This window comes from Ptychodera flava, chromosome 12 (genome assembly GCF_041260155.1).
Source record: "Ptychodera flava strain L36383 chromosome 12, AS_Pfla_20210202, whole genome shotgun sequence".
Lineage (NCBI taxonomy): Eukaryota > Metazoa > Hemichordata > Enteropneusta > Ptychoderidae > Ptychodera > Ptychodera flava.
In genome coordinates this window covers 37,063,229-37,079,861 of record NC_091939.1, presented here as the reverse complement: position 1 = coordinate 37,079,861, position 16,633 = coordinate 37,063,229, and the positions used below count along the sequence as shown (strand labels likewise).

The window sequence follows — 16,633 nt, the reverse complement described above, 5'->3', positions numbered from 1 at the left end:
GCGCACAAGAAAAACCTGGACGTACAAAGTAAGGAGAATTGCTAAAATAATAACTGCAGTGTATCATATACTAGTTTAACACATACGGTGATGCCGCCATGAATTCTCCTAACACTTTACACAGTGACCTTTAAACCCGATTGACGTAAATAAATTATGACGTAGAAGGAAGTCTGTGACCTTTAGTCACAACACATTGATAACAGTCTGATAGCGGGAACTTCCAAGTGTTTCAAAAATTGCTACGCAATTCATACTATAGAGTTACAGTCCGCAACCAATTATCCATCAAAAATAAAATTAATTTTAGGCAAACTATCGCACCGTGCGAATACGATATAAATCTGAGTAGGCCTACATATGTCACGCTGCGCCGATCACTCTAAATCACGTACCCACATCGTCTGAGACGTTCAAATTCATGATGATTAACCGATCATTTACCTTCAACTAGATGAAATTTTGTCTCTATTCTCAATTTTCGCTGACTTTTGACGAAATGAAATCGATTTTTCATGCTCATATCCGATGTCTTTGAGTTCTGTGCAGCCAGGCAGAAATTGAGTCGATCGACATGGCCGCAACCTCGTGTCGACCCCAAGTGAAAATGTGCTCTGATTTTTTTTTTCAGAACTTTTGACAAAACTATTGCTTCTAACATCTTACAAAAATACCTTCAAGGACAGTGTGCTCACATTTGGTTTGAATTGGTCCATTTGAGAAATATTTAAACCAGGAAAAACAAGAATGACAAAGGCAAATAAGGTCTCCAACTTAGGTACTGGAGGTCATCTTTAGAAATATGCATATCAACTTCTATAGCAATGGGACAAGCAGATCTTAAATACATAAGCACATGTCCACAACAAAAAATAGACGGAGAAGGCTTGATAAAAAGAAAAGGTGGAAGTGGTTAAAAACATGGACAAGGGATCTGGTAAAAAGTAATGCTACCTCATCAATCTTCTGGACCGTACCCCCTCCTGAATATCAAATGTTCCATCCCTCCGTATTACAAAACGCCAGATGACAGGAAATGTATTTACAACCTTGGGGAGTTTTTAATTAATGCTATCAGTGTTATCATTCTAATGTAAACAGCACTTAAGTTAGTTACAGGTAGTGAAATGCCTTCCACTGTGGGCGGTGATTACAACATCTGGAATTATCCTGGATCCAAATTTCTCATCAGTCCTTGTATGTCTACATACAAAAGTTGCAAAAATTGGTCTGCAATGAAAAAATTCACCTCAGCTTTCTTTTCTAGATCAAAATTTCCTACAAATTGATACCAAATATGACAAAATTATGTTCACAGCCTTCGAAACTGTCTCACAACATATCCTGGGTTGGTGTAGGTCATTTAAGGTCACAAACTGAGAAAATTACCTAACATATACAAATTTGGGGGTTTCCCAACACTTTGAGCAGAAAATTTATCGAATAACATCCCTGGGGGCTTTATACCAAATTACAAAGCTATAATAAATAATAATAATAATAATAACAAATAATTTTGAGAACAAGTTTTCTTGACCAAAAATGACAATATTGTCTTAAAAATACAAATTTGTATATTTCAGGACAATTTCCACATATCTGACTATTGTCATGTCTGTACGTCTGTGTACAAAATATAAAAGCTGTCTGTCCAGAGGTTTTAAAAAGAAAATACTGTTTAAGATTTTTTGACCAAAAATGACAAAATTGCTCCAAAATAGTAATTTTCCTAATTTTATCATAATTTCAACAAATTAGAAGAGTAACACCCTCACAAAGATCCAACTCAAATTTGAGAGTGATTGGGCCGGCGGTTTCAGAGTAGAAGAATTTTTACCGAAAATGAGAAAAATCACCAAAAAATTCAGCAAAAATACATAATTAAGGATATCTTCACAATATTCATAAAACTGTATAAGGTTCACACAAATTTTCAAATCAATCAAAACAGTGGTTCTCGAGATATTAATTTTTGACCATTTCCACATTTTGTAAGCTCATTTGCATAATTTTGGCAATGCAGACTTCATTTGAACAAAATCCCATCTATAGCCCAGGATGCATCCACACACCAAATACCAAGCTGACAAGTGCAGCGGTTTGCGTGTTTTTGATGTTGACGGACATACTGTACATACATACATACATACATACACACATACATACAGACGCCATCGACTTCAGCTTATACGATAAACTGACATTGGTATAACCAAATGTGAGCTAAAAATGCCCTGTGCCATGTCTCCGCATTTCTAAATATCGTTGTTGAGAAAAGAACATGACACAGAAGGCCTGCTCAGCTGTTGAGAGAGGTCATGGCAAAAGGTCGTTTAAATTAGCAGTGAGCATGGTGAGCGATTATGCATGGTTGCAACGTCAAAAGTTCACGATTTTTGCAATTGCGAATATTGCAAAAATAAATCGTTCACGTATCGTTCTTTTAATTGTTCGATGCGATGCAAGTTTAAAATGAAAGGACACACCTTTTATGGGCGGGAATGAGGCGATGCGCTAGTGAAACGATATGGAAACGATACGGAAACAATGTGGAAACGATACGAAACAACCGAGTGAGCGATGTTGGATTGGGGTTGGGCGATGCGGAAACGATATCAAAACGATAATGAGGCTAAAAAAGCAAAGCTTTTTGAGCGATACTTTGAAAACTAGCCGTATTTTCTATCCTGGGTTGGTAACTCTGCTGGTGGACAGAATTGTCCCCGAGGTTATCGTTCGCCCAGTTAAAGCGATAAAATTTGTTTCTTCGCCTCGATAAAGTTTGTATGTGCGATGTGTAATAGTGAGCATGCGTGTGTGAGTGCTTCACAAACTCTACAACGTGTGGAGCGGTCTCAGTCAGAAAAATGTAACAACTTAGCCGGCTATTGAACCACTCCTTTTTGGGAGTGGAGATTTAGCCGAGCGGTTCTCTCTGTGGCCTTGGATTGGGGTTGGGCGATGCGGAAACGATACGGAAATGATAATGAGGCTAAAAAAGAAAAGCTTTTTGGGCGATACTTTGAAAACTAGCCGTATTTTCTATCCTGGGTTGGTAACTCTGCTGGTGGACAGAATTGTCCCCGAGGTTATCGTTCGCCCAGTTAAAGCGATGAAATTCATTTCTTCGCCTCGATAAAGTTTGTATGTGCGGTGTGTGATAGTGAGCATGCGTGTTTGAGTACTTCACAAACTCTACAACGTGTGGAGTGGTCTCAGTCAGAAAAATGTAACAACTTAGCCGGCTATTGAACCACTCCTTTTTGGGAGTGGAGATTTAGCCGAGCTGTTCTCTCTGTGGCCTCTCCGCTAGGCGACTGATGCCGTATGTTGTGGGTTCGAACCCGATTGAAAAACTAGCCGTATTATCTATAGTTGACAATGGCCCCAGTGCCAAACGTTTGATGTTCTGAAGCTGAATTTAGGTGGGCCACCGGAATTCAAACTTTTACTTTTTTGAGGACATGTTTTTATCGATATCTCACGATCGGCGCGCAGTCGCCACGTCAAATATTGATCGTTGGCATTAAAACAATGTGTTTTAAAAATGTTACCAAGTGGGAGTGCCACTTTAACCCTTTCACCACCATGGTTTGTCCCAAATCCATTGTTTTCTATGGTAAAGTTGGACCTGTATACAGGGAACTGGGGGTGAAAGGGTTAAACTTTGCCATGCTGAAGTGCAACTTTGGGGGTTTGGAGTAATTATTCAAATGAAACAATGGAGTTTTAGCAATCTCGAAATGAACTGCGTAAAAGCATAGCTTCAAACCTTATACAGTACATTCCATTGTCTGGCCTGATGATCATATTTCTGGAAGCTTTTCATCTTTTTTGATGGAGTCCAAAGATTTGTTTCTACCTCAGTGACTTTATATATATACAAGGTAAATATAAAAGACAACTTGTCATTTATTGTCCATGAAATACAAAGATTGTGTGATCGCATAGATAACATCAGTGATGATATATCGTACCTATGTATACAGTGCAGTCTTGTATCATGTCAATCCAGTCAAGTTTGTGTCCAATTTCTTCGCAAGACGTACATCAATAGTTTGAATTACGGAATGTATTTGTTGGAGACCAAAGCTATCAGATGAGTAGTTTTTTTGAGAAAAAAACTATGACTAAAAATTGGGAAAACTGCCCCAAAATTACAAATATGAAAATTTCACTACAATTTTCACACACTTTACTGAGGTCATCTCATGGAACATGGATACCAACTTTCAAAGCAATCAGAGAAGCTGTTTCAGAGAAAAAGATTTTTTGACTAAAAACTGAAAAATTACCAAAAAAATACAAACAAGCAAATTTCATCCCAATTTGTCCACACCTAACTTAGTACACCTAAAGGAATCTGCATACCAAGTTTCAATCCCTCATTTTCATATATTTGGCACTGACATGTTCATTTGAACAAATTCACATCGCCACCGCTGGGTGCACCTGTACACCAAGTACTACGATGGTAGGTACTGTGGTTTAGGAGTTTTTGATCTTAACGGACATAAATCCATACATATACTGGTATATACACACAGACAAGAAATGAGATGCAAATGAACTGATTCACCCTATAAGATAACCTCTCTTTGGTACATATACACATACCAAATATGAGGTAAAAAGGGGTAAGTGAACCAAAAACCAGGTTGGAAGTCTTGAAAAACTTCAAATGAAAAACAAACGACCTAGCGGCCGATACAGCTCTGCTGTGTTATGTAGAGAATAACTATTTTTGCAACATGTGTAGATGAAGAAGGTGGAAATATTTGATAGCTCATTGCAGTGGCCAGCAAAAAAAATGGCAAAAAAAGCTGCAAAAATACACAATTGAAGATTTCATCATAATTTGAACATATCACATAAAGATCATCTCTAAGAGCATGTCAACCAAAGCTATCTGATGAGTAGTTTTTTGAGAATCAAATTTTCTGACCAGAAATGGCAAAAATTGCCTCCAAAAAACTGAAATTGCAGATTTCATCATAATTTCAATATATCATATTAAAATAATCCCTTGGAACCTGTACACCAAATATCAAAGCTATCAGACATGCAGTTTTTAAGAAACAAATTTTTTGACCAAAAATGGCAAAAATTACTCAAAAAATACAAAATTGCAGATATCAGCATAATTTCAATATATCACATTTAGTTCATCTGTAGGAAACCTGTACACCAAATTTCAAAGCTATCAGATGAGTACTTTAGACAAACACATTTTTTGACCAAAAAATGGCAAAATTTGCCTTAAAAATACAAAACTGCAGATTTTATCATATTTTGAATATATCGCATTTTGATCATCCCTATAAACCTGTATACCAAATATCAAAATTGCAGATATCAGCATAATTTAAACATATCACATTAAGTTCATCTATAGGAATCAGTATACCAAATTTCAGGGCTATCAGACTAGTACTTTTTGAGAAATAAATTTTTTTACCAAAAATGGCAAAAATTGCTCTAAGAATGCAAAATTGCAGATTTCATCATAATTCAACATATCACATTTAGTTCATCTGTAGAAACCTGTATACCAAATTTCAAAGCTATCAGACCAGTACTTTTGAATTTTTTTTTGACCAAAAATGGCAAAAATTTCCTCAAAAATATAATTGGAATAGATCACATTTTGCTCATATCTATACACCTATATACCAAATATCAAAGCTGTCAGACAAGAGGTTTTAGTGAAACAAATTTTTGATCAAAAATGACAAAAATTGCCTTAAAAATACAAATTTGCATAATTCTGCACAATTTGAACAAACATCATCCCTTGGGACCTATGTACCAAATATCAAAGTTTTGAAAAAGAAGATTTTTAAAGATTTTTTGACCAAAAATGACAAAAATTGACCTAAAAGTACAAATATGCAAATTTCACCACGATTTGAACAAATCTAATTGAAGTCACCCCAAGTAAACTGCATATCAAATTTTTAAGCAATCAGACTTGTGGTTTCAGAGGAGAAGGCAATTGTTGACGGACGACGGATTGACGGACGATGACAATGACGGAAAATCAGCCCATTTGATAAGTGTTGCGTCGCTGACAGCAGAGCTTAAAAAACTGAAACGCACATGCTCCCATGAGAGGGATAAGGCAAAACTCCAGCATTGCTAACCATGCTTTAAACTCCTCAGAGCAAAAGCACAAAAAAGCAGAAAACTACTTTCTACACTCCTTCTTGACGAAATAGAAAAGGACTTAGCTCTATCAATATAGCAAGCTGAGAAACAATGTCTCTTGTGTTAGTGTGTAGCATGAATTTTTTATCAGAAGGGTTGGAGCAGATCGACCACAGAGCTGTGAAGTGGAAGGCTACAGAATCAAAGCTGAGGGCCTATTAGGGGTCACCTGTTTTTGTAGTGCATTTAAAGGACCCTAGGTGAGCGAAAGATTAGATTCTTCTTTGGGTAAGCATCAAAAAGGTTACTGTTGTCTTCAAGGTAAAACTGCTATGTAATAGAAATGTACAAAATAATTGCATATATGAAATAATGATATGATATTACACTTCAAATACATCTGCATAGAGTGAAAATCTCAGAAAGACTTTACAAAAGTAGATGGTCACAAAGCTGTGTAGTAATTGATAAAACATATTGCATATAGCCATAGGCAGTAGAAGCCAGAGGGACATGTAAATAGCAGTATTTTGGCCATTTTCTTTGAAGTAAACCGGGTTATTATCCGGATGAAGTGAGGCTATCCCGTTCATGGGGCTCAGATGTATTTACCAGCTTGAAAAGAGATGCGGGTAACTCAAGTCTTCATGTTAACCTAGTAGCACCTACCTTTCCGCATGGTTTGACTACAGATTTTGCAAAGTCTGTTGTGACGGCCGAGATTCTGTATATGCTTTTGTTTACTGATTGTAAATATAGCTTAAGAGTTTTTGATTCCATAATGATTATAACTCTTTCAGAGTGTCTACAGCTTGATTGATATTTTATCCCTGGTAGACATCCAGTTAGTACAAGTTTTAAGTTGTTGTGTGCTTTGAGTCAATTGGTGTTGATGCCTTGGAATGACTGATCGTGGACACAGCTAAACTTCCCTGCCATAAATGATCCTATACCCTTGATATGCATTACAATCATATGGATTTTGTCATTCCCAGATGACTAAATGACGATTTGGTCATGTTTTCTCCTCGATTTATAATTTCACAAAGGAGGAGAGTTGATACAAAGTCTACGTGTTTTTATTTGTTATTAAAGTCAAACTTTAACAAATATGGCGTCAATGCCATGAATAGTAAAATCGTGAACACAACAAATTTCCATACCGAAAGAGACCCCCCTTGTTGTTTATTGTGCTTTACAACCTAGATTAAATAGTGTAAATCAAACTGTCCCTTGATGTTGGCTACAGAAACAGGTCCCTCTCGCTTCAACTGTCTATGATACAACTCACTTGTCCATTTGGTGCAAGATACCATTCCCTGAGGAAGAGCAGAAGTTGGTCTTTTGCGAACTGAGGATCTATTCTAGCCATTGGTATCATATGAAATGCAAGGTCCCATGATGCGTACTGTCAAGAAAAGAAAGAATAAAACACTGATATTACAAATACACAATTTGTTCCATTTTCATACAGTTACCATTAACCCTTTGATCGCCAAAGTCAATTTTTGTCACCCCTATAAAATATACCTAAGTCAATTTTGGTCAGATTTTTGCCAACATTTTGATAAAAAACTGTGGCCGATGAAATGTGTTCATTCGGTCCAAAATTATCAGAAGAATTACAGAAAAGTTCATAAAAATTGGTACAACGTTGCACTGAAATTTTGGTGGGAAAAAATACAGCACTCAAAGGGTTAAGAAAAATAGCTTATGGCACTGGGCTTCCATTTTTGATCTCATTCTACCGGTATTAATATGAACTATGTCTAAGTAAAAACAAACTCAGTATCATACTGTCAGAACTTTTAACCGAACCCGTGTATGGTACTATAAGGGAGTAAGTTTTGAAATCTTTTTAGGGCAAAAGTCAAACTACATGTGGGTAGCACACTTGAAAACAAATGGAGAAACATCAAATTCAAAGCCATAAGCTGGTCTTTTCTAAAAGAATATTATGATCTGATCAAGGTTCATGAAGATATTTTCAGAAAATATAATGTTTCTATTTTTGTTTTTATGTATACAAAAGTGACTTTCCTTGTGTCTCACTAGTAAATATAAGTGGCACAACAAACTATTGGCACTTGAATAGTAATTTTTAGTATACATGTACATAAGTTCTATGCACAGATGGTGTGTACATTTTAGCAACACAACAAAATGACTGCCTGGCGATTTTATTGAATTATATTGCTGAAAATATTAGACATGCATACGCATGTCATGGTGTGATGTCCTTGTTGCAAACTTTTAAAGAAAACTAGTTATTACACATCTGTGTAATGACTTGAGTCATATAAAAATTAGAACAAAAGGGCCACCTGGCAGTCACATGGGATTGTACCGTGATATTATTCCATGCACATACATAAGTCACAGTGTATTGGCATTGCACCAAGTTTTTAAAAATACCGTCAATGACGCTGTACCTTCTCTAATGTGTGGCCAGGTCAGGTAATTGGTTGTTGGCATGGAGTTGTTGGTAAATAGTTGATGATGTAGGGGCATGAGGTGGGATATGGACCCAAAGAACCCAAAAGATGATTAAATACATCAATCAAAAAAATTCTAAGCTACAGTATAAACTGCCTAAAGATAGTTCAAAGTGTAAAAAAGTTAAACAATTCAGAAATAAGAATTAACAGTCCAAAATAGTAATGATGCACTTCCTTACTGACCTGAGTGCATGTGAAATACACAACCTGGCATCTGTAAATTAAATGTATACCAAGTGATCATTTCCAGTCACTTTTAACTGTTTTTAATGGATTTTCCAAAGAGTCCTGTGGAAATGATGAAAAACGCTTATCTGGTCTTGTGTTTGTATAACCTCATGGCTGATAATTGTCATAGTATTGAAAAAAATTGAAAGTGAAGAAATTACTGTTTTTAATAGGCATATTTCCTTGAAATACATGACCCTGTAAAGAATATATGCTAAAAGTGTTTAAGAGTAAATTTCTTTTCAAAAAATAATTTAATTTGTGACCAAAGGATTTTTATTCTTTGAGTTTACAAATTCAAACATTGCAATTTGTTCAATCATCTTGTGCAGTGCAAAATTTATAAAATGACTGAAAAATAAAAAAAATTGGCAGAATTACAGTCTTTGTGATGTAAAATCATGGGTTGACATCACGATAATTGTTAATCTGTTCGAAGTACTTTCTATAATTTAAAAAAATAAAGTTCATACAGAAACGGTAACATATATTGTCAGCAATGAAGTGTTAATTTTGACTTTACATCAAAATATGCCTTTGCTGGATACCAAATATATAGAGCGAAATATCAGCCATGTTCAGCAAAATCCACACAACAGCATTGATCCTTTTCTAATTTGATTTGATTTGCTTATGTTATCCTTGTATGACAGTCAGTACAATATGGAACTTGAACACAACACAGTGAAGTATGCTGTAAATGAAATGGTGTGGCTGCATCCACATGCAGCAATAGGAGAGCCTTTGTCTCTCACCCCTCATTTCCAACCTGTCCCATCCCTGAAAAAATAGTTTGGTCTTATATTTATAATGTTAATAATTTCTGTATTTGTTAAAATGTGCGCATCTCAAAAACTTTTGATCATAAACATTTTCATTGTTTTTTATAGCTGACCAATCAGTTAACCTGTTTATTTTGAATATTTGCGCATTTTTCCTCAGTATTTGACATTTTCTGAATACCTTCTTATTCAGTTTGTCATTTTCTAAAAGTTAAAATGCTCCATTGTGTGGTCAACCTTTCCACAAGCATCAAATGTGGTACTTCATATAGGAGGGTCTGCCTCTAGAGGGCGGGCATCATGAACACTCCTGTGTTTGTTGGTTAATTTCTCCACGTAAACTTCTGATTGTACTGTAAACATTGAACATGGCCGACGTCCGATTTTCCTGTCTAAAACTTTCACTCATTTTCGTTCATATGACTCTGAAACTCCAGGAAACGATTGGGAAGAAAGGGTTATCTTGAAATATTGAGGTACTCGCCGATATTTTGCAAAATTAAATGAGAAAAAATGCAAGGAAAATGCCGACAGGCTTACACAATGACAGTTTTCAGACTCGGAGGCATATGATCATCTCTGCAGATTATACAACAGGCCCAGATCACGTGAGGCCATGAGGGGATATCCACGCAACTCAGTACCAAACACTAGCGCTCACAGAGTGAGCAAACACAAAGTGAGTACCCCTAACGTCAGCTCAGTAGTCTGTAATAGATTGTAGTCAACTAAGAAACCTTGAAAGGCTTAACACTGTGGCTATGCCGCTAAGTCCCTTTTGATTTTTGTCATAGCTCAAAATCGTTCTCCCACACCTCAACCTGAGCCATGAACACCCCCACCAGTTTATGATATGACCCATCACAATGGCATGACGTCAACGGATCTTGACAGACGGAAGTCTTGACAGACGGAAGTTCTTGACAGCAGCATATTGGTTTTCAACTCTAATACCTTCTCTGTCTATAAATAGACACGAGAAGGTAAAAATAAATCAAGGCATGTCTGAGTAATGGCTTTAGAAATAAAAAAAATATAAATAAAATGACCAACTGGCATCCACAGCAAATCATATCGAAAAACAAATTGGTATGCAAGACTTTATTATCTTTGTGCCAAGTTTGAAATAAATTGATCGGCAATTGTCTGAGACATCTGCATGGACAAACAGACTGACACAGCCCAATCTGTAAGTCCCTTGGAGTAAGATATTGTCAATGGATCATATCACAAAACTTAGAACAAATTGACCTACATAAGTATGCCAGACTATACACCCTTTGCGTTGTGAGGGGGCATGGAATTACGGGAAAATACTAACCAGAAGTGCTATAAAACATACGACAACTCCTTTACTTTAACACGGAAAGGTGCGATTTTCGAGCAAAAAAAAGTGAAATATGAAGTGTTATTTATGCTACAACAAGAAAACACCTACAGGTGCATGGGACTAGCTCTGGTAAGTGTTCGTGTGCATGGTTTAGCACCGTAATATTTTATAACTGTAGATATCGTCAATTTTCAGCCCGCAAAGCAGGCTAGTTAGACTTTCACTGTGCTACGTACAACGTATGCCAGCGTAGCATAGCCGGTATGTCAAAATCGTCGGAATTACAAGTTAAAACATTAAACTTTTAACGTATTTATACTCTGTTGACTTATATTTTCATTACTGTGTTTTTATCTTTAAAATATTTGATAACAAGTCATTGTTGATGACACAGTCCCCACTTGTTAATGGGTATTTTGATTACAGGTCCTCAGAGAGGATAGAGTCCTCTTCATTAGGTCTGTGATAAAAATACTTCTGAATGAATTCGCTTGATACATGTCTGAGTTATGGTTCAGGAAATGAAAAAATCGTAACAAAATGGTCGCACAGTGGCCATATTGGATCGCATCACAAAACAAATTGATGTGCATAGCTATGACACTGGTCGATGTCCTTGTACCAACTTCGAATAAAATCAGTTGAAACATGCGGATGTGCCTGAGTAATGGCTCTGTACATGAAAAAATCGTAATAAAATGGCCACCTGGCGGCCATATTGGATCGTATCACAAAACAGATTGACGTGCATATGTATGACATAGGTCAATGTCCTTGTACCAACTTTGAATAAAATTGGTTGAGATATGCCTGAGTTATGGCTCTGTACATGGAAAAATCCTAATAAAATGGCCGCACAGCGGCCATTTTGGATCGTGTCACAAAACAAATTGACGTGCACAGCTATGACATTTGTCAATAACCTTGTACCAACTTTGAATAAAATCGTTTGAAACGTTCCTGAGTAATGGCTCTGTACATGTAAAAATCGTAATAAAATGGCCGCCTGGTGGCCATATTGGATCGTATCACAAAACAAATTGGCGTGCATATCTATGACATTAGTCAATGTCCTTGTACTAAGTTTGAATAAAATTGGTTGAGATATGCCTGAGTTATGGCTCTGTACATGGAAAAATCCTAATAAAATGGCCGCACAGCGACCATTTTGGATCGTGTCAAAAAACAAATTGACGTGCATATCTATGACATTGGTCAATGTCCTTGTACCAACTTTGAATAAAATCGGTTGAAACATGCCTGAGTAATGGCTCTGTACATGAAAAAATCGTAATAAAATGGCCGCCTGGCGGCCATATTGGATCGTATCACAAAACGGATTGACGTGCATATGTATGACATAGGTCAATGTCCCTGTACCAACTTTGAATAAAATTGGTAGAGATATGCCTCATTATGGCTCTGTACATGGAAAAATCCTAATAAAATGGCCGCACAGCGGCCATTTTGGATCTTGTCACAAAACAAATTGACGTGCACAGCTATGACATTTGTCAATAACCTTGTACCAACTTTGAATAAAATCGTTTGAAATGTGCCTGAGTTATGCCTCTGTACATGAAAAAATCGTAATAAAATGGCCGCCTGGCGGCCATATTGGATCGTATCAAAAAACAAATTGACGTGCATATCTATGACATTGGTCAATGTCCTTGTACCAACTTTGAATAAAATTGGTTGAGATATGCCTGAGTTATGGCTCTGTACATGAAAAAATCCTAATAAAATGGCCGCACAGCGGCCATTTTGGATCGTGTCACAAAACAAATTGACGTGCACAGCTATGACATTTGTCAATAACCTTGTACCAACTTTGAATAAAATCCGTTGAAACGTACCTGAGTAATGGCTCTGTACATGAAAAATTGTAATAAAATGGCCGCCTGGCGGCCATATTGGATTGTATCACAAAACAAATTGACGTGCATATCTATGACATTGGTCAATGTCCTTGTACTAACGTTGAATAAAATGGGTTGAAACATGCCTGAGGTAATGGCTCTGTACATGAAAAAATCGTAATTAAAATGACCGCCTGGCAGCCATATTTGATCGTATCACAAAACAAATTGACGTGCATCTGTATGACATATGAAGTAATCCTTGTATCAAGTTTGAATGAAATCGCTCTAGGAATCTCTGAGATATCTGCGTGAACGGACGGACGGACACACGCACGGACGCACGCACGCAGGGACGCACGGACATGACCAAACCTATAAGTCCCCCCGGACGGTGTCAGTGGGGACTAATCAACATGTATATGTATGACGTAAGTCAATCTACATGTACCAACTTTGAATAAGATCAGTTGAGACTTGCCAGAGTTATGGCTCTCGACATTAAACAACCATAACAAAATTGCTACCATGTGGCCATATTGGACCATCTCATGAAACCAATCGACATACATATGTATAAATAAGTCAATGTCCTTGTACCAACTTTGAATAAATTTGCTCGATACATGTCTGAGTTATGGTTCCTGACATAAAAATTTGGAAAAAAAATGGCCACGAGGCAGCCATATTGGATCATATCACATAACAAACTGACATGCATATCTATGAAATTAGTCAATCTCCTTGTACAAACTTTGAATAAAATCAGTTGAAACATGTCTGAGTTATGGCTCTGTACATGAAAACATCGTAATAAAATGGCTGCCTAGCGGCCATATTGGATCGTATCACAAAACAAATCGACCTGCATATCTATGACATTGGTCAACGTCCTTGTACCAACATTGAATAAAATCGGTTGAAACATGTCTGAGTTATGGCTCTGTATATGAAAAAATTGTAATAAAATGGCCGCCTGGCGGCAATATTGGATCGTATCACAGAACAAATCGACGTGCATATCTATGACATTGGTCAATGTCCTTGTACCAACATTGAATAAAATCAGTTGAAACATGTCTGAATTATGGCTCTGTACATGAAAAAATCATAACAAAATGGCCGCCTGGCAGCCATATTGAATCGTATCACAAAACAAATTGACGTGCACATCTATGACATTGGTCAATGTCCTTGTACCAACTGTGAGTAAAATCGGTTGAAACATGTCTTAGTTATGGCTCTGTACATGAAAACATAGGGCCAAAGTCCCTGAAGCTACTATAGACATGGATACAAAATTAAGTATATCCTGACTGTATGAAATTATCTCACTAAGGTCATCCAAGGGACTTGTAAACCAAATATTAAAGCTGTCTGACCAGCGGTTTTGAAAAAACAAGCAACCCAACAGTTGACAGAGCTCTGCTGTGTTATGTAGAGAATAACCTTTTGTGACACACGTATTGATGAAGAAGGTGGATATCTTTGATAGCTCATTTCAGGATGGCCTGACCAAAAATGGAAAAAAATTCTGTAAAAATACAGATTTGCATATTTCATCAGAATATATTAGTCTATAATAGCAAATAAACGAGAGTTAATTACATTCTAATTAAAGTAAAGAAGACTTGCTTCAATCAAGATTTACATCATAAAAAAACAGCATATCTGTCAGGTTATAAAGAATCTTGAGCTGATTATCTTTTAATATCAGTATTTTCATCCTATTAACCAAGCACATTTTAACTTTCAAATTAACATTGTAAGTAAGTTCTGTTGAATAAATTGAGACTGTACGTACTCAGAGAAAGCACACTGAAGAGACAAATGTTTGAAACTTAAGAAGTTCAAGGTCATCAAAAGCATGATAAGGAATCATGTAACACTTTCAATTCACTGTTTACACAGATTGCATATTGCTATAAATAGCACATGAGGAATCTTACAGCCCAGCTTTACCATAAAAACCCTATCACTTTGACCACTCTTTTAATTGACCACTCTATTTTTTTCCTCAAAAGGTAATCTTATTTTATCCTTACCACGTCAACCATAAATGGAATTAGAACTTTCTCTATCTCTACTTATTTGACCACCCTATCATGACAGACTATTATGAGCAATTTCTTTTAGATAACATAAATGGTGGTTCAGAATATATCAAAGTTGGGATTCAGGAAAGTTGCCTTTACATGTTTTAATCCTCAATAATGAACTGTCAAAAAAAAGTTGTACTTTCTGATAATTCCACACTAAAATTATTTTGGCTTTGATGATTTCCTAATTACTAGTAATTCAATTATTTATAATCATATTAATTATTTTTTTCTGGGTGAGTTGATAGGGTTTATACAGTACAAGAATTACATACAATGTAAGTCAAACTTTGACCAAAAATGACAAAAAAATTCCTTAAAAATACACATTTGCATATTTCATCACAATTTGAACAACTCTAAGTTGGGTTATCCCTAGGGACCTGTATACCAAATAACAAAGCTGTCTGACCAACAGTTATGAAGAAGAAGATTTTTTACCAAAAACACCTTTTTTGGCATTAATTTGCCTATTTTCAACAATATCAAAAAATTAAAAAAATTAGTTTCTCAAAATCATATTTTTCATCTACACAACAAATATCAAATCAGTAAGTACTGCGGTTCTCAAGATATTTGAGTGGACGGACGCCTCACAAACGGACATACATACATACATACATACATACATACATACATACATACAGACTGACGACGGACGCCGGACGGATACCCATCCCAATAGCTTCTATAGACTATAGTCTATAGTAGCTAAAAATTGTAATAAAATGGCCGCCTGGCGGCCATATTGGATCGTATCACAAAACAAATTGTCGTGCATATCTATGACATTGGTCAATGTCCTTGTACCAACTTTGAATAAAATCGGTTGAAACATGTCTGAGTTATGGCTCTGTACATGAAAAAATCGTAATAAAATGGCCGTCTGGCAGCCATATTGGATCGTATCCCAAAACAAATCGACGTGCATCTGTATGACATATGAAGTAATCCTTGTACCAAGTTTGAATGAAATCGGTATTTGCATCTCTGAGATATCTGCGTGAACGGATGGACGGACGCACGCACGCACGCACGCACGCACGCACGCACGCACGGACACACGCACGGACATGACCAAACCTATAAGTCCCCCCGGACGGTGTTTGTGGGGACTAAAAATAGAATGTTCGTGAAAATTTGTTTCCGCTGTGCTACTACAGGTCCCTTGGGTACGGGACGCGCATGGTCAACATACCAGCGCTACAGTCAGCAGGGCCATGTAACACAGTACGTGTCACCCGCTCTCGTATCGGGACAGACATTTTCCTTCTTATTAGCTCACGTGTGTAAACACGTGGGCTATTGTCATAGCGATGTCTGTCTGTCTGTCCGTGTGTGTGTGTGTGTGTGTGTGTGTGTGTGTGTGTGTCTGTCTGTCTGTCTGTTTGTTTACACGATAACTCAAAAACGCCTGAACGGATCCAAGTCTGATTTGGTACACAGGTACCATGTGCTACTTACAAGAACTGATTAGATTTTGGTTAGTGTGGCTTGAATATTAATGAAGTTATGCAATATCGTTTTTTTCCATACAATGGTTTCCCTATGGAGACGGTAATGACAGTGTAGACATATATCAAGAAATACTACACAAAATTTCATGAAACTTTTCACAGATGACAATCTAAGAACATTATGATGATACTGTGAGTGTCATGTCAATTATCTTCTCATTTGCATATAT

General features: G+C 36.6%; 1 protein-coding gene across 1 annotated transcript in view; it reads right to left on the bottom strand.

Annotated features, from left to right (window-relative positions):
• LOC139145772 (uncharacterized) overlaps window positions 1–16,633 on the bottom strand; it is a 103,315-nt gene that overhangs the window by 45,930 nt on the left and 40,752 nt on the right. Inside the window, exon 8 of the mRNA XM_070717076.1 lies at window positions 7,439–7,555. Coding sequence (XP_070573177.1) covers window positions 7,439–7,555 — 117 coding nt within the window. The remainder of the gene's footprint in view (window positions 1–7,438; window positions 7,556–16,633) is intronic.